General features: G+C 41.6%; 2 protein-coding genes across 2 annotated transcripts in view; one reads left to right on the top strand and one right to left on the bottom strand.

Annotated features, from left to right (window-relative positions):
* The window catches only part of LOC102197206 (myosin heavy chain, fast skeletal muscle-like), a 19,749-nt gene extending 14,305 nt beyond the window's left edge, over positions 1-5,444 (top strand). The window contains exons 29-39 of the mRNA XM_013912622.1: positions 425-608; positions 689-854; positions 944-1,068; positions 1,147-1,455; positions 2,274-2,477; positions 2,559-2,684; positions 2,773-2,943; positions 4,598-4,702; positions 4,804-4,899; positions 4,986-5,120; positions 5,319-5,444. Coding sequence (XP_013768076.1) covers positions 425-608; positions 689-854; positions 944-1,068; positions 1,147-1,455; positions 2,274-2,477; positions 2,559-2,684; positions 2,773-2,943; positions 4,598-4,702; positions 4,804-4,899; positions 4,986-5,120; positions 5,319-5,342 — 1,645 coding nt within the window. The 3' untranslated portion in view covers positions 5,343-5,444. The remainder of the gene's footprint in view (positions 1-424; positions 609-688; positions 855-943; positions 1,069-1,146; positions 1,456-2,273; positions 2,478-2,558; positions 2,685-2,772; positions 2,944-4,597; positions 4,703-4,803; positions 4,900-4,985; positions 5,121-5,318) is intronic.
* Positions 5,445-7,083: 1,639 nt separating this feature from the next.
* Positions 7,084-20,647, bottom strand: LOC102197495 (myosin-3-like). The gene is made up of 40 exons (XM_005739953.1): positions 20,601-20,647; positions 20,290-20,499; positions 19,760-19,903; positions 18,440-18,596; positions 18,338-18,365; positions 18,134-18,242; positions 17,960-18,052; positions 17,807-17,870; positions 17,624-17,722; positions 17,442-17,545; positions 17,226-17,364; positions 17,022-17,140; positions 16,264-16,413; positions 16,007-16,177; positions 15,607-15,913; positions 15,446-15,522; positions 14,967-15,054; positions 14,768-14,885; positions 14,573-14,696; positions 14,352-14,488; positions 13,935-14,190; positions 13,613-13,855; positions 13,360-13,536; positions 13,140-13,285; positions 12,451-12,541; positions 11,185-11,574; positions 10,970-11,096; positions 10,769-10,887; positions 10,495-10,691; positions 10,248-10,431; positions 9,661-9,826; positions 9,452-9,576; positions 9,073-9,381; positions 8,787-8,990; positions 8,049-8,174; positions 7,806-7,976; positions 7,603-7,707; positions 7,417-7,512; positions 7,197-7,328; positions 7,084-7,116 (listed from the first exon to the last, which is right to left on the bottom strand). Exons 2-40 carry the CDS (start codon positions 20,491-20,493, stop codon positions 7,096-7,098), a joined length of 5,817 nt encoding a protein of 1,938 aa, XP_005740010.1. The 5' UTR covers positions 20,494-20,499; positions 20,601-20,647; the 3' UTR covers positions 7,084-7,095.
* Between the last annotated feature and the right edge of the window lie 1,493 nt (positions 20,648-22,140).

The raw sequence follows: 22,140 nt of genomic DNA on the forward strand, positions 1-22,140 counted from the left end.
ACTTGTCATGTTCTCATGTTATTGCTAAGGATTGTCTATTGCATTGGAGTCACACTGGGTTAAATATGTACACTTGGGTTTTAAGGGGTATTTATTATTTTCTTCTTTTTTTTGGGTTGTATGGAAGCCCCAAACGCAATTTCATTGTTCTTGACAATGACAATAAATAAATACTATACTATTACTACTACAGAGGAGGGTCCTGGATTTGAACCCGTAGTTTCTCTGGGAGCTTTGATTTCTTAGTTAATGCTGCCTAACCTTGTGATATCTAGGGCCCTCTCACAGATGACATTCATAATCTCCAGTAGTTTGCTTCCTTGTTAAATAAAGGCTGAAAAAAATGTGTCCTAAAACACAACACAACACACAAAAGAAACACTAAGACTTTTTGATTTGAAACAAGCGATTTTACTTCTGACAGGAAAAAGCTTGCCCAGCGTCTGCAAGAGGCTGAAGAACAAATCGAGGCGGTGAACTCAAAGTGCGCCTCTCTGGAGAAAACTAAACAACGGCTTCAGAATGAAATGGAGGACCTGATGGTGGATGTGGAACGATCCAACAGCTTAGCTGCTACACTAGACAAGAAGCAGAGAAACTTTGACAAGGTAATATGTATTTATTATATTAATTATCACACACATATTACAGCATTAATTCTGACCAGCGAATGTCTCCCTGAGCTCAGATTCTGGCTGAGTGGAAGCAGAAGTACGAGGAGTCTCAGGCTGAGCTCGAGGGAACTCAGAAAGAGAGTCGATCTCTGAGCACCGAGCTCTTCAAACTGAAGAACTCATATGAGGAAGCTTTGGATCATCTGGAGACGGTGAAGAGGGAGAATAAAAACCTGCAGCGTGAGTCAGATCAGAATGTTTTGTGTGGATCAACAACTTTAAAAGAGTTTTTTGGAAATTTCTTGCAATTCTGATTTTCCAACACATAGAGGAGATCTCAGACTTAACAGAACAACTTGGGGAGAGCGGAAAGACGATTCACGAGCTCGACAAATTCAAGAAGCAGGTGGAAACGGAGAAATATGACATGCAGGCTGCGCTGGAAGAAGCTGAGGTATAACTCAAAAGGAAGTGAGGAAAATCAGGAAATTCTTACCATTACAGTGTGAAACGCAACCGAAATGTTTTTAAGGCTTCCCTGGAGCAGGAGGAGTCGAAGATCCTGCATGCACAGATGGAGCTGAACCAGATGAAGGCTGAAGTCGACCGGAAATCAGCGGAGAAAGACGAGGAGATCGACCAGATGAAGAGGAACCATCAGAGAGTGTTGGAGTCCATGCAGGCCACTCTGGACGCCGAGGTCCGCAGCAGGAACGACGCTCTGAGGGTGAAGAAGAAGATGGAGGGAGACTTGAACGAGATGGAGATCCAGCTGAACCATGCTAACAGGCAGGCAGCCGAGGCTCAGAAACACCTGAGGAACATTCAGGGGCAACTCAAGGTACAACCACACATTAATACTTTTATAACATCCACAAAAGAGGTTTTTTTTTCATGCAAAACTTTAAGAACTGGCTGAAATACTGAAAGCGTGTTTGCATAAGAAAAATAGAGACAGGTTTGGAAGATAAGAGTGGAGTAACAAGAGTCTTTGCATATAAGTTCCATGCAAACTGCAGGCAGCTGCAGCAATCAGACATTTTTGCTGCAGCATCCTCTTAGCAACCAGTTTCACCTCAAGCAGCCACTCACCAGTCTGAGAATGAACATTTCTCCCTAGCAACCGGAGGTTTCCAGAAGGTTGCCGACGGGTCTCTAGGCCTGTGTGGCTGAAGCTTGAAGAGCCAAAAATTAGACCAGGGCACAATTTTAGCTCAACAGTGAAGCAGGCCAAATGAAGAAACCCAGATTCGATTCGAGACCCTCTCTCTCTGTCACCTTTTAATACAAACAAAACCTAATAAAAGTGACAAAAGCCCAAAATAATTCTTTCTCGGATTAACATGAAATACAAATGTTAACATGTTTCACTCGAGCTCCTTTGGTTATCGCTTTTTTGATTTAAAGACACCCAGCTGGAAGACTGCTGCCACTAAATGTTTATGTTACCTAACCTGAATATCAGTTTAGTTCACATAGGAACCTGCCTCATACGAATAGGAAGCTAAATTAGCTTAAGTTATAACCAAGCTGATGACCAAGCTGTTCCATACACTGTCAATTATGACCTGATGCTCAAGTTAGACAAGTGTTGGTCAGTGAGATCTCTCAGGTGGGCAAAGACAAATTAACTGGACGCTCACCTGAATGCATTTGCAGGATGCCCAAATCCACCTGGATGAATCTGTGAGAGGACAGGAAGATATGAAGGAACAAGTAGCCATGATGGAGCGCAGAACGGCCTTGATGCAGGCCGAGATCGAAGAGCTTCGAGCTGCTGTGGAGCAGACGGAGCGCAGTCGAAAAGTGGCTGAACAGGAACTGATCGATGCCAGCGAGCGCGCGGGACTTCTGCATTCTCAGGTAGGCTGCTCACCTGTTCAACAACCCATTCTGACCTGCGGGATTTACAGGTCACAGTCTTTTTTTAATTGTCTTTTCCAGAACACAAGCCTTCTAAACACCAAGAAGAAGCTTGAGGCGGATGTAACTCAGCTTCACTGTGAAATAGAAGAAGCCGTTCAAGAGGCCAGGAATGCCGAGGAGAAGGCTAAGAAAGCCATTACTGATGTATGACACTCCTACAGGGCTTTTATTTGAGTTATCACACGTTTGATTATCATAAAGATGTGATGTGCTCATGGTTCGGTGTCTCTAGGCTGCCATGATGGCGGAAGAGCTGAAAAAAGAGCAGGACACCAGCGCTCACCTGGAGAGGATGAAGAAGAACCTGGAGGTGACGGTGAAAGACCTTCAGCACCGATTGGATGAGGCTGAAAACTTGGCCATGAAGGGTGGAAAGAAGCAGCTTCAGAAATTGGAGGCTAGGGTGTGTATGGCTATGAAATTACATTTTAACAGTGGGAACAAAATTCCATTAATATGCTTTATTCTTAGAATTAATTAGAAGTTAATTTATAAGAATCTGCATAAAATATGCAAACTACTAAATGTCAAACCACTTGTATTCTTAGAACACATTTAAAAATGAAACTGAAACAGGTTTGTGGTACAGTAGGTGGTCTAACAACCCTTTTTTCATTCTAAAGAGTGTAAGATAATCTTTGCTAAGTCCTTAGCAGGTCTTAAAATGAGACAAATACAACCACAGATGAATAACAACAGATTATGTAATGCACTGTGTCTGTATTTATTTAAAATTAATTAAATAATCCAAAATGCAGAAGCAGTATGTGAAAAAACTAAATATGCCCTTACTGTTTCCACGGGAGTCAAGGGGGAAAGTAGCAGCCAGGTGCAGGTAATCAAATGTACTTAATTCATTGATCATCAGTAAAAAATAAGCACCTCTGTAGAAGCTGAAGTTTTGGCATTTTGCTGGTCTGTAGGATTCAGATGTGTTAACAAGGCTCCAAGGAGGAAAGACATCAGTAATGATTTTAGAGGAGTAATCGTTGGTGCCCATGAGTCTGAAAAGAGTCATCACGCCATTTCTAAACAATTTTACAAAGAAAAATATTATTCACCCGTGGAAAACATTTAAGACAGAGCTGCCGGCCTTCCCAACAAATTTACCCCAAAGTCAGACTTTGCAATCCACGAGCTTCGTTGCAAACTCTATGGGCATCAGTTAGCATGCTAAATGTTTGTGACTGTATTTGTCTGGAAGGGTTCCCACGAGAAACCCTCATCTGTCTAAAAAGAGCAGGGCAGCGTGGTTTAGGTTTGCAAACGTGCAGCTGAACAAACTAGAAGACTTCTGGAACAATGTCCTTTGGACCGGTGAGACTAAAATGGAGACGTTTGACCATAGTGCACAAAACCAAACACCCCATAGCAGCTTTTAGCACGGGAGTGGAAGGCTGTTGATTTGGGCACCTTGCAGTCATTGAGGTGATCATGAACTCCTCTTTATTTAAACCAAAGTGTTCTAGAGTCAACACATTGGTACAAAGAGGAATTCATTGTCCTAATGAAACAGGGCAATGGTCCAAGCACAGCAGCAGCAAATCTCCAACAGAACAGCTGAAGAATCAAAGTGGTGCAATGACCCAGTTCAGACCTAAACCTGACCGAGTTGCTGTGATGGGACCTTCAGACAGCGGTGCATGAACCAGTGCTGTAAAATTCAATGAACTGAAGCAACATTTTAAAGAAGAGTGGGCTAAAATTCCTCCACAGCAAATTGAGGGACTGACCAAGTTGTTGCTGCTGAAGGAGAGTCAAACAGCTGCTGAATCATGTGAATCGTTGCATCTTTGCTTTCGTTAGTTACGACACGGTGTAATATTTCACGTGCATCTGAGGTTGTATTTAATTCATTTACATTTTTTATGTCCTGACATGGAAAACCTCCGACTTTAAAAAGGATACACTTTTGTTTTCACATGAGTGTACTGAGCATGAAAACTGTGCTGTTAAAGTTGGTTGTAAACATTTTTACACATTTTCAGTTAAATCAAAGCCCTACAGAAAACTGAAAGCTCACTGTAACATTAAAATCTACTTTCTCACGTCTCCAGGTCCGCGAGCTGGAGAACGAGCTTGAAGCTGAGCAAAAACGTTCCACTGAGGCCATCAAAGGAGTCCGAAAATATGAGAGGAAAATCAAAGAGTTAACCTATCAGGTAAAATTAGCTGGTGTTTTTAGCAGTTAAGCAAATGAGAATGGATATTTGTCTTTTCTTGTCTCTCCTGTTTGTAAGAGATGTTCATCTTGTGTTTTCAGTCCGAGGAAGACAAGAAAAACAACATTCGGCTGCAGGATTTGGTGGACAAACTCCAGAGCAAGATGAAAGCCTACAAGCGACAAGCTGAAGAAGCTGTGAGTGAATCACTGTCGGCACAAATATATTCAGAGATACAGTGAAGTGTCAGAGCGCCATCACACTGAAAACAATTGTTCCCCAGGAGGAGCAGGCCAATGTGCACATGGCCAGATTCAGGAAGGTTCAGCATGAGCTGGAGGAGGCCGAGGAGAGAGCTGACATGGCCGAATCTCTGGCCAACAAGATGAGAGCCAAGAGCCGTGAAATAGGCTCGAAGGTACTGCATTCGATGTAGACTGTAGCTACGAGTGTTTAGCTGTTCCTCTGAAAGAATAACAGGCATACACTCCCCACCATGTTAGGTTTAGGGCAGAAATATGACAGAAGCAAGCACTCTGGAAAGTAACAGCTTTGTGTTTTCTTATAAATGGTTAAAAAATTTATTGTTTTGTGCATCAATTTGCTTGTTTTCCAGGCCCAGGAGGGACAGGGCGAGTAACAGAGTGCACTTCACCAGTATATAAAAGTTCATCGATTCTCACATTAATACCATAGCATGTTAACACCTATTAAAATAAACACGGCTTAACGAGTGGCATAAATTCTCTAGATGCTTTAGCTTAAAGTATTTATGTCTCAGAGTAATTAAGCGGCTTATTTAACACTTATAACTTCTCACACAACCACAGCTCCAAAGTTGATGACTTTAATTGAAGGGGACACCTGTGGGATTGATTATATAACATCAACATCACTTCATTTAATTGCTGGCATGAAAATATAAGACGCTGGTCTCCTGTTTTCTAAAGGTCAGCAGATGTTTTCAGTAATTACAAATCAACACTAACACTTATACACTTCTAACTTTACACATTTGAAGCTTATAAGATGCCACTTAGAGACATTTAGGATAATAAATTTGTGTCAAAATAAAAGAAAAAAGGGGGAAAGGTGTTGATGCTGTTTTGCTCCATGTACCAATTTCATTCTTAAAAAATGTACACAAAAGCGTTTTTTCTCTGCCAGTAGCTGCAGATCAGAAACAAGAATTAAAAACTAGTCCGCAGATGTTTCCCGGTTTTGTAGGAACATATCGTTTCTTTGGTCTAGCACATAAATAGAGTTTGCTTGGATGTGCGCACATTTGCTCTTGTCTTTGAAATGCATGTAAGTAACTATTAATATTGAAAGTGTGCAGAATGGAGGCTGGAAGATGCATTTATGAAGCATTTGGTTACAATTTCCCCACCTTTCTATCAGTGATCAAGATTTTGCTCCTGGGTCACTTTTCAGTTTCATCATTTTTGGTGAGAAAAGTGAACCAGAGTGCAATGATTTAATTTATATACAAGTTATTTTATAACTTCTCAGGATGGCAAATGATAACATGCAATAAATGTTTCTGTAAAATTCTGAACAGAAATAGAAATATTGAACTAAATTTGACTTTTTGTTATTTTGACACAAATAGCATCCTGTAGAATTTCAGCAGCATGATGCTAATCTGCACCAAGCAGCTCGTTTTAGCAGAACTAAATGTTTAGTATCCAGAACTTCCAGCACGTCTAGTCTTTCCTTTTTTGTCCCAGTGACAGCCTCTTTTTCTTCTTCTTCTCTGGTCTTACCTTTTGTCTGTCTTCAGTTTTAGAGCAGCATTAAACAATTTTAAAATCAAACCTACTTTGTCTCATGTTTGCTCCGACTCATTCAATCACAAGGTCTCAGTTTTTATTCCATATGCATCAATAGCCATTTGTATTAATGGACACTTTTTTTTAAGATTAAGGATTTTATTATAATTGAGGCAACACACATTCAATAACACAACACAAATACATTTAAGCAAATACAGAAGATAACTGCCTCGCTTAAGGTTTAAAGTCACTGTGTGTATGACGTGAAGATTTGTTAACCTAACCTTACTAAATGTGTCTTTGGACTGTGGGAGGAAGCCAAAGACAGAATTTTTATTTTTCAGTTATTAAAATATCAGCTGCTCATTTTACAGCGTCCAGATCAACGTTATCATGGCAGTACTGCTCTGTAACTGAGCACCGCTTCATCTTTTTATTTCTGATTTTGTTCTCCACCAATTTTAGGTCTTTATCTGAGAATTAAGTTACATAAATTATACCCACAGTTGCTTTAAATGGAAGAAAAACACACGTTTGATTAAGAATATGTTGTAAATGAGCTCAAATGAGTTTCAGAGACTCAGCTTTCGATATCATCTTAATGCCCTTTAATCGCCGCTACTCCCCGCTATCTTTTACCTGAAAATGAGAAGAACAAGAAGTCATTAGCGCTTATTACAGTGAGTTTAAGGTGTATTAGCTTTGGCTGATTCGATCACCTTGCTCGTGTCTCGATTCTTCACTTTCATCTTGTTGATCTGGGACTCAGCGATGTCGGCTCGCTCTTCGGCCTCCTCCAGCTCATGCTGCACCTTCCTCAACTTAGTCAGGTAAGTGTTGGCTTGCTCTTCCTGTTAACAACCAAAAAAAAAACTAAATCAAATTCTCCAAATTCTCCAAACATCTAACTACAACATGTTTGACAGAAAAAACACTCACAGCTTCCTCAGCCTGCCTCTTGTACACTTTCACCTTCAGCTGGAGTTTGTCTACCAGCTCCTGCAGTCTCATCATGTTCTTCTTGTCCTCCTCGGACTAGTTTTTGGTGACAGAAAAGAAACGATCTCCATTTTTTGAAACATTTGTAAAAACCTTGCATTGTGAAAGTGAACAGAGTTTTTCTACCTGATAGGTGAGCTCCTTAATCCTGCGCTCGAGTTTGCGCACACCTTTCACAGACTCTGAGCCATGCCTCTGCTCCGCTTCAAGCTCGTTCTCGAGTTCTCGCACCTGGAAGGGCGAAAATGTTTGGTCATCAGTCTCCTGTGTTTTTGAGCAACACCCTCCTGTTCCTAAAGCTGATGAAAGATGTTATTTGGTCAGATTACCCTGGCTTCCAGTTTTTGGAGTTGCTTCTTTCCGCCTTTCATGGCCAGGTTCTCGGCCTCATCGAGGCGCTGCTGCAGGTCTTTGACAGTCGCCTCCAGGTTCTTCTTCATCCTCTCCAGATGAGCGCTGGTGTCCTGCTCTTTCTTCAACTCCTCCGCCATCATGGCCGCCTGAAAAAAAGGAATAAAATGGCAAGCATACTGCTGCATCTTTTAGGCTTACACTGAGAAAAATCGACTTACATCAGTGATGGCTTTCTTGGCTTTCTCCTCAGCGTTCCTGGCTGCTTGGACACTATCATCCATCTCACTCTGAATCTGAGACAGATCCGCCTCCAGCTTCTTCCGACTGTTGAGCAGGCTGGTGTTCTGCAGGCGAGGATTTGAATTAACATAAGAGGGACAAATAATGATGATGGTTTCCAAATGAGTCGTGATACCTTCAAATATTTAAATAGATGTCGTTTCAGAGAAAAAGTGGATTCTAACTGTAGAGCTACGACTTCTGCGATCTGAGAAAATTCTGAGAAAATTAAAAATCTGGTTTGAAAAGTTTGCCAAATATATTTTTATTTGTTCTACTAAATCTATTGAAACTTATAAGTAAGAAAAAACAAAGAACTGGAATACTTCTGAGGTTTGTACCCATTACTGACAGACACTGACACAGATTTTCGTCATCAAATTTATGACCTGACATCGATTCGCTAAATTAGATAAATTATTTGCAGGTTGCAGGTTTCACTGATCTCACCTCAGGGAGAGCAGCCTGATCATTTAATATCATTTACTGAATCATTTAGTCTGCAGGATGCCTTTCATCTGATTGCACATTCTTCATAAATATAACCCCAGTTCTGGCCTGACCCCCAACATTTCTCAACCCTACCACCAATTCATGGTCAATAGCTGTCCGTTGTGGTCGTGCCATCTATTGCTAATAAAAAAATGTGTGCACATGTAAAACTGGTGGATCTGAACCTGTGAGTGTAGCAGCTGCACTCTCTCGCTGGCATCCAGCAGCTCCTGCTCCGCTAGCTTGCGGCTTCTCTCGGTCTGTTCCAGAGCTGCTCGGATCTCCTCCATTTCAGCCTGCACGAGGTTGCTCCTGCGCTCCGACACGGCCACCTGCTCTTTCATGTCATCGGTGTTTCTCAGGGCGTCATCGAGTTGAATCTGGACCTCCTAAACAGAAATGTTATAAATAGAAGCATGTTCTTAAGCTGAGGTAATAACAAACTCTTCTCGCTGTCTACACGCGGCCCACCTTGAGCTGAACTTGAATGTTCCTCAGCTGTTTCTGGGCCTCGGCCGCCTGCCTGTTAGCGTGGCTCAGCTGGACCTCCATCTCGTTCAGGTCTCCCTCCATCTTCTTCTTCACTCTGAGGGCGTCGTTCCTGCTCCGGACCTCAGAATCCAGATTGGTTTGCATTGTGTCGATGATTCTTTGGCTGTTCCTCTTCAGCTGTTCGATCTCCTCGTCCCTCTCAGCTAGCTTCTTGTCCACCTCAGACTTCACCTGGTTTAGCTCCAGCTGGACTCGAAGGATCTTGGATTCCTCATGCTCCAGTGAGCCCTGAACAAGGACATGCAGTAATAATACCCAGAGACAGCAGAGTTTGTTTAGATATTGTTCTTCTACTCACTTCTGCCTCCTCCAGAGCCGTCTGAGCCTCTAACTTCTCCTGCTCAGCCTGTTTCTTTGCTTTCTCGAGCTCGTGGATGGTTTTCCCCATCTCTCCCAGCTGCTCCGTGAGATCCATGATTTCCTCTGCAGGGAGAAGGAAATCATGATAACGATCGACATTTTGCTGCATTATTAGAGATTTTTATAAAAAGGGGGACCTTGACATACGCTGCAGATTTTTATTTTCCCGTTTGAGTGTCTCCACTTGTTCCAGGCATTCCTCAAAGGCATTCTTCATCTTGAAGTTCTCCGTGCCCAAAGAGCGAACATCTTTTAGAGCTGACTCCAGCTCTGCTTGACCCTCCTCGTATTTCTGCTTCCACTCAGCAACAACCTTTACAATAAAAGGCTCACATATCAGTAAATGGTTTCAGATAAATATATCACTTTATTGTCAAAACATGATGCTGCTTGCATATGGACGCTCGACAAGACATCAGGTATCATACAATCTTTATCCTTCCTTTGGGTCTTTGGCACCAGATATCCTCTATAATGCTGCTAAACAACTGAGCAGTGTTAGCAGATTGCTGACAAATAGTTATGGCTTGAACTGAAGTCAGTACTTTAATTATCCTACGAGTTTTGTCTTATTAACAGCTGCGTAAAGAGAGGTTTGGGAGTGTTGACCACTATTAAAGTAATTCTCACCTGTTCCACTCTACCTTCCTCCTGCAGGATATTCTTCTTACTGAACCTCTTAACAAATGCATCAGTCACATCAGCAATTTTAGGATATCTCATGAAAACCAAACCTTGTCAAAGTTTCTCTGCTTCTTGTCCAAAGTGGCAGCAGCAGCATTAGACCTCTCCACATCCATCATTAGGTCCTCCACCTCTCCCTGCAGCCGCTGCTTCGTCTTCTCGAGAGAGGAACACTTGGAGTTAACGGCCTCCACAGCTTCTTCTGCATCCTGCAGACGGAGGGCTAACTTCTTCCTGTAGGAGAAATTCGGGTCATCATTAGCACAACATTTAAAGTGAAATGAAGACTGTTCTTACTTTGCCTCCTCGAGCTCTTCGGTTCGTTGGATGGCGTCTGTCTCGTATTTGGTTCTCCATTGAGCCACCTCGCTGTTCGCCTTGGACAGACAGCGGTGCAGCTCGGCTTTGGCCTCCTGCTCCTCCTCGTACTGCTCCCTTAGCAGCTCGCAGTCATGACGTGATGACTGCAAACTGTGAGCTAAGGCGTTTTTAGCCTGAGCAGAATGAAAGCGACACCATGAACACACTAAACTGCCAAACATTCAGGCTAGTGTGTTTCGGCACAGCTTACCTTCACCTCCTCCTCGTGAAGCCGTTTCAGCTCCTCGATCTGCTGAATGAAGGCTTGCTTACCGCGGGTTAACTGTGACATCAGGGACTCCTTTTCTTCCAGCTGCCGAGACATCTCAGCTGGATGGGCGGTGTAAAGAGAATTAAAGCAGGTGTATCTGTGACTTTATTTGACTTCCAGCTTGTTTACTTTACTCCTTACCGTTTTCTGTCTGAAGCCGAGCTTTCTGGCTCGAAAGGTCGTTAATGAGCCTCAGATGCTCCTCCTCTTTGGTTTTCACCTCGTTCAGTTGATCTTCAAGTGATCGGCACATTTTCTCTAAATTGATCTTCAAATTTAAGAAAGCAAAAACATAAACCTTGTAATGTTTTTACATTGAAGGGAGCGTAAAGACAAAGACAAGTTTAATGACCAACCTTTGTTTTGGCCACGGATTCCATATTGCTCGACATGTCATCCAACTCCAGCCTTAACTCACTCTTCTCCTTCTCCAGCTTCTGCCGGACTCTCTGCACGTTATCCAGCTGTTCTCCCATTTCAGCCACACTGTCTGCGTGTTTCTTGCGCAGAGCAGCAGAGGTAGCGTCATGCTGCAGCATGCACTCCTCCAGCTCCCTGCGAAGTTTGAGGAACTCAGCTTCACGCTTCTTGTTCATCTCCACCTGAGCGGCGGAGGCTCCTCCGGCCTCCTCCAGCCTCTCGCTGATCTCCTCGAGTTCCCTGGACAGATCAGACCTCTGCTTCTCCACTTTGGCTCGAGCCGAACGCTCGGCCTCGATTTCCTCCTCCAGCTCCTCAATTCGGGCCTGCATTGCAAATGCGATTCAGGAATTTTATTTGTTATTTAAAAATGGTTGCACCATTTAAATTGAAAGCTTTTAGTGCATGTGCGGTATTTTTTAACCTGGGACACGTGAGACATCCAGTTCACGTGGCTAACATTTTAGTTGACCCACTTTTCTTAAGACCAAAAGTTTAGAAAAGTAGGTCAGAGCAACTTGTACCTCCTTTTTCACCAGTTCTTCTTGTTGCTTTTGTTAAAACCAGCTCACATTTTGCCAGTTTTGATAATGAAACATTACACAGAAGAAATTGAAGTCATGTCTTTGTCAGATTTTTTGGGATACGGCCCCTCCTGTAGCCACTGATGTCAGTCTTGTGGAGCCTTCTTTATTTATTCGCTTGCAGAGGTTTAAACCTGACTTATTTTCATTTTCTGCCTTCCTGCCTATTTTATTTACAATCTATGACCTCAGTAAACACTTTCCTGATTATTTAAAAGTTTCAATCACTAGTTTTAGGTCTTATTGAACACAAGACGTTTATTTTGTAAACTATGATCCCAGTTAGTGTCACTATCAGGATGCAATGTCCAGTGATGCTACAGCCAGTGTCCATCTTTTGTGTACAGGCTATAGGCCATAATGTTTTGGACATCATCGGAAATCAGTTGAGTGCTATTGTTGAAAACCGCTACAGAAAAGCACAGAATCAGCTTCATATTAGTGACGTTGCAGTGATGGAGATAAAATGTACTGTATCTGTTATGTTGTGTTTCTACTCAAAGCAGAATAAGTAGATATACAGTCGATGAACCTTTCTCATCTGCATCATTATATTATCTGCCAATAATGTAAATCCTGAAGTGGACACCAGCTCAGGTAATTCAAAACAATTCTCACATGGAGCTCTTTGATTTTCTTCTGCAGCTGACCACTGAGTGCTTGTTCGTCTTCTATCTTTGACTGCAGTTGTGACAACTCAAAGTCTTTCCTGTAAAAAAAAAAAAGGAAAACTTGCTGAATGCTTAAAAATGTTTATTTTTGAAGCCTGAAGGGTTAAAAAGAAATATGTTACTCTGAGGGATCTGTCATTATTTCAAGTTGACCATGTTCAAGGATAAAAAGGGCTCCAACCCAGTACTAGCAAGCAACCTAATAAAGTAACCAGTGAGTGCACAGTGCCACATAAATGAATATATAACACACATTAAATAGTGCAACAAGCTGTAAGCGGTGAGATTAAAGAGCTGGTTTGAAGAATATGTTTGCCTAAAGCTGCCTGTGTACAAACTTTATCATCTCCACCAGCTCTGGTCCTTTTGGTCTCTTATGTTTGGAGCATGAATGTCAAACAGAAACCAAAACAGTGAGCCGGGAGATGATAAAACTTTGCACAGAGGGAAACTACAGATTAATTCTTTGTGGGTTTGTGACCCACAGCCCCTCCATTCACAGCTAACACCTTTCCTGGCTTCAACACTTTGTTTGCCCATAAACTGTTAACTATCTTACAAACTCAGTTTCCTATATGTATAAAGAAAATAACACTTTTAAACACTCTTTTCAGCACCAAAACATTGAGTCCTTACTTTTTCAGCTTTTCTTCCAGCTGTTGCTTGTCATTCTCCAGATCCATGATTGACTCCTGAGCAAGTTTCAGGTCACCCTCCAGCTTCCTCTTGGCTCTTTCCAGATCCATACGGACCTTCTTCTCTTGCTCCAGTGAACCTTCCAGCTAAAGATAAAGCCATCTTACACATCTTAACAGCAGTTGTACACTTCAGTACTTCTGCATGCAGGATAACTCACATCATCCGCCTGCTGCTCCAGTTTGGTCTTGGCTTTGGTAAGCGCGTTTACTTTGTCTTCCTCGGACTGCAGGTCGTCCAGTGTTTGCTGATGAGCCTCCTGCAGGGCTTTCTTCTCTTTGGACAGTTTGGTGATGTTTTCATCTTGGCTCATGATTTCTTCTACTAGGTTTTTTACCTACAGCGATGATTAAGAAGGAAGATATAACAATTCTCCTCTACTGAGATGATACAGCAGTTGATTGGAGACTCACCTTGTTTTCTACTGCATGTTTTTCCTTCTCCACTTTAGCTAAGGTCAACTCCAAGTCGTCGATGTCCTTCTTCAGTTCAGAGCACTCGTCTTCGAGCTTCCTCTTCTTGGCGGTCAGCTCAGCGTTGATCTCCTCCTCATCTTCAAGTCTCTCGGTCACCTCCTTGAGTTTGGCTTCCAGCTGGATCTTGCTTTTGATGAGTCCTTCGCACCTCTCCTCTGCATCCAGCAGGTTGTCAGCCTCCTGATATCAAGATTGTGGGCTAACATTATTTCTCAAAAGTTGCAGCACCCACGTGGACAATAAGTGGTTCTTAACTTACGGCCTGGACTTGAAGCAACAGATCGTTCTTCTCTTGTACGATGGAGACCATTTTCTCTTCCAGCTCCCGCCGACGGGTTTCTGATTTGGACAGATCTTCCTTGAGTTTTCCAAAGTCCACCTTCATTTGGGCCATTTCCTTCTCAGCCTCAGCACTCTTCAGAAGAGGTTTCAGCTTAAAGTACAGCTTCATCCACGGCCAGTGCTTTACATTCATGAAGGAACGGAAGTTATACTGGATGGTGTAGATTGCGTCCCTGTCAAAGTAGAAATTTCATTTCATTTAAGATGCAGGTTTTAGCTGTGATGGATCTATAAAGCATGCAGGGCCTGTTGGCACAGCCTATAAGAGTTAATGTATGATTTCCTCTTTCTTTGTTTTTAGTCCACCACACATGAATGCAGTATGCATCTTTACTTTCTGGCCATCATCTTCTGATACTCTAGCCGGACGAGGTATCCGCGACACAGAGCCTGAGTGGACATCACGACCTGTGCCAGTCGCTCATCTCTCATCTCCTCCAAGGCGCCAAGCAGGCCGGCTTTAAAAAACACCTGAAATGAAAGGTCATTACCACTCTCACTTCTCATTGCTCTTCTTTACCATTTAACCCTTGTTATATGTTAACAACTAAAAACCTTAGTGTGTCCAAACTTGTACTGCGTGTGATCCACGTCGATTGAGCCAAGGAGCTTCTCCGCAGCTTTTTTGTTATCCATGAATTGTCCCTCTGGAACTGCGCTCGCGTTAAGAATCCTGTACCTGTTGGAGAAACGATAAATCTGAGTATAAGAACAAAAGGTATGAAATATTCAAAAGCTTTGAGTGTTTACCTCTGCTTGAAGTCACCATAGAGGATTCTGCTGGGAAAGCCTTTCCTGCAGATCCGGATGCCTTCCAGCACGCCGTTGCATCGTAACTGGTGGATAACGAGGCCGTTCTCCATTATGCCTGTTATTGAAGGCAGTAATTATTTTAGTTGCATTACTATGGTTATATAAATGTCAGAAGAAGTGGATTATTAAAAACTACCTGGTGTTTTGGTCTCGTTTGGTATCAAGCAGCGCACAAAGTGAGGGTGAGTGGTTCTCAGATTGGTCATAAGCTTCCCAAGATTCTCCTGCAGAAAATCCACACGTGTAGAAGTTTTGTTCTAATAGTTTTGACTTCTTTTTAAACTCAGGAATACTTTTTTGTTATGCTCATGACTAGCAGTTGCTTAGCAATATTTAAGATTACCCATAAAAAAGGTTTTCTAGGAGGCACTCCAAGGTTTAATTTGTTAACCTTGAGCAAATCTGGGGCAACCATTAAAAATACGGACGAAGGAAACTACACCACAAGCTTAATTCCCCCCCCAAACAATTTGTGAAGAAAACGATGGGTTTTGGTGTTACCATTTATTTTTTAATATTCTATTAAAAAATACTATCTTTACTTATTTAAACTGATTTCCAGGATGATTTCTAATCGATGCGCACCCTAGAAACCACTGGTAAATTTTATGTTACCCTGAACAAAGCCGACACAGTCTGGAAAGATGCCCCCTTCTTCTTGGATCCCTTTTTGGCTCCTCCTGCAGCTGTCTCTGCATCAATGACAGTTTAAAACATAACACGACCGTATCATGTTAATAAACAATCGAGCGCTAGTGGAAAAAAGGCATACTTACCGTCTGATCCAGAGTAGTGCGCGTACAGCATGGCCAGTATTTTGACTGATGACTTCTGGTAAAGTTGCACCACCGACTCATTGAGCGGGTCTTTGTTCTTCTCGAGCCACCCGGTGATGTTGTAGTCCACGGTGCCAGCGTAGTGCACCAACGTGAAGTGGGCTTCGGGCTTCCCTTTGACTGGTTTGGGCTTCAAGAAGCAGTTGTTCTTGCCAAGATGTTGGTCATAGAGTTTGTTCTTGAAAGACGTCTCTGTTGATTTTGGGAACATGCACTCTTCCTCAAGGATGGAGAAGATGCCCATTGGCTTGGAAACCCAAAATTCTTGTTAATAACATTCTCGTATTTGAAACATTAAGTTTCATGTTTCTTATTTTTTAAACCATACTGCATATAATACCTTTTCAATGAGCTCAATGCAGGCTGCCAGGTCCATACCAAAGTCAATGAACTCCCAGTCAATCCCTTCTTTTTTGTATTCTTCTTGTTCCAGCACAAACATGTGATGGTTGAAAAACTGTTGCAGCTTCTCGTTGGTGAAGTTAATGCAGAGCTGCTCCATGCTGTTGTGCTAAACACATAAAATATGTTATTCAAGTAAATAAACAAATTTCTGTGAGATTGTGAGGAATGTACAGATATATTTTAAACACCCACATCAAAGATCTCGAAGCCGGCGATATCGAGAACTCCAATGAAATGTTGTCTGGATTGCTTCGTATCGAGCTGCTGGTTGATTTTTGCGACCATCCAAAAAAACATCTTCTCGTAGACTGATTTTGCAAGGGCGCCAATAGAGTTGTACACCTGGAAAGATGGTGAATTATCTTCATACAGTGCTGCACAAAAGACATCTAAGACTAAGCTGAGGAGGATGCAGCATAACGGGATAGATAGATAGCCTTGCATCTTGGCCTCATTTCAGTAATATTGTTGTACAGACTGCATGCATCATGTTTGATGTCCTATCAAAGTTAGTTCGTTCAGCGTCACACTTCAGAATCTCGGAGTGTGTAGGCTGCTTATGTTACAGTCACTCCAGGGAAAACAATGGAGGGGGGCCATGAAATGCTCATCAGCACATATTGATCACAAGGTGCTGCCAATCTGGCTGCGTTTACAATTCCAAACATTCGCCAATCTGTTAAATGTCATTCAGTCAGTCTGAGTTAGATTGCTGTTGTTTGGAGACAGGTTGCTTCCCTACAGGCGACTTGTGCAATTGCAACCTCTGAATACCAAGAGACTGAGGATGTTGGCCAAACAAATGTTTGGCAAATTCAGAAAAAAGGAAATCAATCACCGTAGCAACTGCTGATTTTTTTTACATAGTTGCAAAGAGGTTTCCATCTTGTTTTTACTCTGGTGTGACTGAGCTGTTATCAGGATGAAACGCTTTTAGATTCTGAGCTTACCTGCTGAACATTTTGCCCTTTGGTGACGTACTCATTTCCAACCTTCACTCTGGGATAGCAGAGGCTTTTCAGCAGATCTGCCGAGTTCAGGCCCATCAGATACGCTGCTTTATCAGCCACTGCAGGGAAAACAGAAGAATATAGATATGTGACCTCATTCATAGCTCTTTCTTTTGTTTGTTTATTTGTTTGTATCGCCCTCACCTTCAGTGCCCTCTGGCTCAGCCTGCTCCTCCCGCTGTTTCTGCTTGAACTTCATGTTCCCATAATGCATCACAGCGCCAGTGAGCTTATAGATGGACGCTTTCTCTTCAGAGGAGAAGCCCAGAACATCAAAAGCTTCCTGTATTTAAAATAAAAGAGGCCAAGTCAGATTTGAATGAGCTGTAACTCAGCTCAGCGAGATCTGAGTCCACTCACGTCTGTAGCCATTAGCTCTTCAGCGTCATTGATGCTTTTCACACTGATTTCTCCCTGACTGATGAAGGCAAAGTCGTAGGGGTTGGTGGTGATGAGAAGTAGATCTGAAGGGAAAGAAATGAGGTTTATGCAAATGAACATTGAGAGCATCAAAGTAGTTCAAAAACAATTCATCAGCTCACCTATCAGTTCAGGCTTCTTGTTGCAGGTAAGCTGATAAAAGATGTGGTAGCTTCTCTCAGCCCGCAGCTGAAATGTCACCCTCGACTTCTCCAGCAGATCTTTCAGAAAGAAAAAACATTTTACTCTTTGTGGAAAGATAATTTACCTCATTCTTTATCCAAAGTTAGTGAGTATAAACCTACACGTCTCAATATCTGCAGATGCCAGTTTACCAGTCGCACCAAAGTGGATTCGGATGAATTTACCCTGTTCAACACAAAAAAAAGGGGGCATCTCATTTCTCACAGCCATCTGGGAAATTAAATCAAAGTGTAAAGTCCCTGAGGCTCACTCACAAAGCGAGATGAGTTGTCATTCCTCACAGTCTTAGCATTCCCAAAAGCTTCCAGCAGAGGGTTGGCCTGGATGATCTGATCCTCCAGAGTCCCCTGATGAAGAGCGGACCTTCACGTAAATCTGATGCCCACTGCACTCTGAAACACTGACTGACTGACCGCTGATGAACTTACCTTCATTTTGTTAATTGCCTCTTTTTTCTTGTCTGAAGACACTGCAATTGTTGCAAAGTACTGAATGACACGCTTGGTGTTGACAGTCTTTCCTGCACCAGATTCTCCACTGAGGAACAAAAGAAATGAAAAAGCCAACATTTCACCCTACGAGTCATTCGATGCAAAGTCCTCGTGAAGAGAAACAGTCTCTGTTAAACTTACGTGATTAGTATAGACTGATTTTCACGGTCTGAGGATAGAAGAAATGGAAGTTAGACAAAAAATGTAAAGATTCCTTTTGCAGAGACGTTTCTGCTTTGGCACCTGTGAGCATGAACTGATAAGCGTTGTCAGACAGGGCGAAGATGTGAGGAGGGACTTCCATCCTTTTCTTTCCCCTGTAGGCCTGGACCACCTCTGGGTTGTAGACTGGCAGCCATTTGTAAGGGTTCACAGTCACACAGAAGAGTCCAGAGTAGGTCTGCGTGGGAAACACGGAAGAGGCTTTCAGGTTTTCGATTGCAACATCAGGTGGCTCATTGCAGCTGCATAAGTAATTCAGCCTTCAAATCTGCATCACAGCAAAAGTTATATTGACCACATGTGGAACATTAGTCTGCTTCATTAAAACAGACTATTTCATTAACTTGGTTTTGGATTTTTCTGTCCTTTCTTCTGGGGCTGAAAATTGAGCTAATGTAGAAGTGCCCAAAACTGCAGTTCCTCTAATCTCCACACAAGACAGACTCAAGTCCCCACAGACTGTCATGTTAACATGCCAAACTTCATAAGATTTAAAGTTTGTTTCAAATATGTTTCCCGCTTTAAAAGAGTTTTATTGAGGGGTATTTTTTATTTATTTATTTTTGTGTTTTATTTGTTTTCATAGCTCATCCATTTAGATGTTGATGAAGCTTAAAGTTAGGCCTGCAGCTGCTTTGATTCACAGGTATGCCGACACAGGTACATGTAGCCATTTGCTATCGATTAGGCCTCCTAATGAGTGAATGAATGGGACCTTTTGGAGAATGTGTCTTGCTGTGAGTTTTTAAAAGGCCTAGCAAGTTTGTGCTTCATTTACAGAAAATTCTAGCACTTTCTTACTATGTTGCTGAACAACAGTTCACAGGTATCTGTGTGTGTGAGGTGAATCTATTCAGAAATAGAAACTTATTTCTCATTGTGCACATGTCTAAGGGGCTAAATTACTGTATAAATATGAAAATTGTGGCACAACTATCAAATTAGTTATACTGTATGAAAATGGACATTTCACACTTTTGGTTTTTATAGTACAGATGAAGTATAATGTAGTTTTTTAATGTACAAAAAAAAACATCTCAAATTGGATTTTAGCAAATTTTTAACATTATGGATCCACTCTAATAAAGTAAAGTATATTCCTAGTTATAAAATTAAAACTTTTAGTATTTCTTACAAAAAGAATTCATAAAAAACGACAGTAACTCCTAATTTAAGTTTGCATCTTTACTTATATAACTTATGAAGCCCAGAGTGAAGTCATCTGTTTCTAAACAATCACACTGCAGCTTCTGAATAATCAGAAAATCTGGTTTCCAATTTTTAACGCCTCGCTGTTTTAATTAACTCTGCGCGCAGCTTCATATTTTATGTTTGACTTACGTAAATCATCCAAGCTGCATATCTCTCCTTGAGGTTGTACAGCACAGCAGGCTCGTGGAGGTGTGTCATCATCACCATGTCCTCAATCTTATCAAACTTTGGGGGGTTCATGGGAAACACTTGGTCCTCTCTGACAGCTAAAGTCTGAAAAAAGATGAATATTGAAACACGATGCCCAAAGTTAAGGGGGAAAAAGGTCTTTCAAAGGCCAAATGCCTGCAGGATAATTACTGCCTTTACACGTTTTAATAATGTGGAATCACATTTTCATTCAAATTATTACTTTTGTGGAAACTGAAGCAGCATTTAGGGCTTCAGGCAAGATTAAATGTCTCAGTTGAAAGCCAGAATAATAAAGTTCAGGAGGTTTTTTATTGCAGATTTTATGACAGCTGTATAAAATCCTTCTAAAATATTAGAAAGAATAATGTCCTCGTGAGACATCTCATATACAGAAAGCTCTTTTTTTCCCAGGCTGCGTTCAGTTGTCACCAAAGCAGTTTATTAGAGCAACACTTCAGTCCACCCACTCTGTCATCCGCCGTCTTCACACTGACTTTGCCGTCTGCCCTTTCCTGGATCTCAGCCTTGACATACATCTCTTTCTCATCGCTCGCAAAGCACGCCGTCTTGCTGTCAAACGGCCGTGTCTGAGCCTCCGTCCTCTCCTTCTCAGACTTGCGCAGGTACTGGCCAGCCACCCCAAAAATTGTCATTTCCCCATCGGTGCTCATTTTCTCCTAAATCACAGATTTAAAAAAAACACACCAATCATCTCTTGAATTAAAAATTATGTCAACATAACACTTAAAAAATGCATCCTGAACATTATCATACTCACCCACTTTGCTGCACAAGTACAAGGACAGAAACACTGAACAGTTTGTGTTTGGACCTGATCACAAACAAAGTGTCTCAGCTTTTCCAAAACTCCAGCGCAGAAGCTGTTAAATGGGATCGTTACCCTGTGGTTTTACCAGTGGCACTGTCCCTTTTTATATCACACCATTGTCCTTGGTGTGAAGCCTTCTTCCTTTACATGGGCATGCACTGATAGAGTTACACAAACCTGCTGCCCATCGCGGATGAGGATGGATCATGGATTAAACACAAGGTGCAAGCTACAGTTATATTTAGATCCAGACACCTTAAAATGTCCCAAATGGATAATAGTACACTGGGACAAATAGAATATTTAATGTAAGTTTGGCACATGTGAAGCTGGCAAAGTAAAAGAAAAGTGGACTAACCAATTAAACAGTTGAATAAAAAATAACATGATGGAACAGAAATAAAACACAAATGTATTGGGCATGTATTTACACAAATTGTAGCTCTGGTTTTATATCAGATCAAAGAGAGAGCTCTTAGGGACTGAAGCTCCACCCACCCACTTTGTTACCATGAGACAACCAGTCAGAGGAAAATTGTCTGAAAGGGAGAGGAGATAAATCAGCTAAAAAAAGAAAAAAGAAAGAATGAATAAGACAAAGAAGGATTATTTTGAACTATGAAAATGTAAATCATGCAAAGCTACTGTAGAAAATTCCTAAAATAGTAATATGGTGGTATGAATGAACATACAAGGTCCAAAAACAAGTAATTCGGTCAACCTTGACCTTTTTATCCTCATTTTGTTTACAAGAAAAATTATTTGTAAAGTCACCATTTAAAAGTATTAGTATTATTTAAACTGGGAAGGCCATAGGAGTACTCTCTTGAGTGCCCTAATTACAATACAGTAAAACCATAAAAAGAAAAAAGCATACATAAAACCAGTACAAAGGTATTCAATGAACTTGTAAATACTGAGAAAAAAACCCTTGATTTTAGAGAAAATCTGACAGAAAAGCCATTTGAAGTCATGTCATCATTGGCCAGTATTGATGCCATGTTGTAATCGTTGTTTTGGGACACTGTAACGGGTATATACTTACTCAGACATTTTCTGGCTACACTGCAATCCAAAATAAACTATGGTTCTTTTGGTCAAGCCTTCTTCTGTTTAATGCATCCAAATAAACAATCATAAACACAAATTTTCATCCAAATCCTGCATAATAAAAAAAGCTCAACCCCTACATTACAGAGGTGACATGCTGCAGGTTATTTATACTATCTCCATGGGAAATAAGCTCAATGTGTCCCCTGATTAGCCAGCATGTTTTAGGGGTTTTAAACTTCTATATTGGTGGATAAAGCAGAAAGCGATGATTAATGTCCGGACACGAGCAGGCAGACAACCTTAAAAGTGGATTTGAAGAGGATTGATTATATTCCTTTTAGAGGATTATTGCAGGCAGCTGGTGAGGAAATAAAGGCCATCAAAGCCTGAGTAGGATGCTGTTGTTTTAACAATGAGCCGTGGCAACGCTCCAAAA

This window comes from Pundamilia nyererei, unplaced genomic scaffold (assembly GCF_000239375.1).
Source record: "Pundamilia nyererei isolate P.nyererei 1_Seehausen unplaced genomic scaffold, PunNye1.0 scaffold00095, whole genome shotgun sequence".
NCBI classification, from domain to species: domain Eukaryota; kingdom Metazoa; phylum Chordata; class Actinopteri; order Cichliformes; family Cichlidae; genus Pundamilia; species Pundamilia nyererei.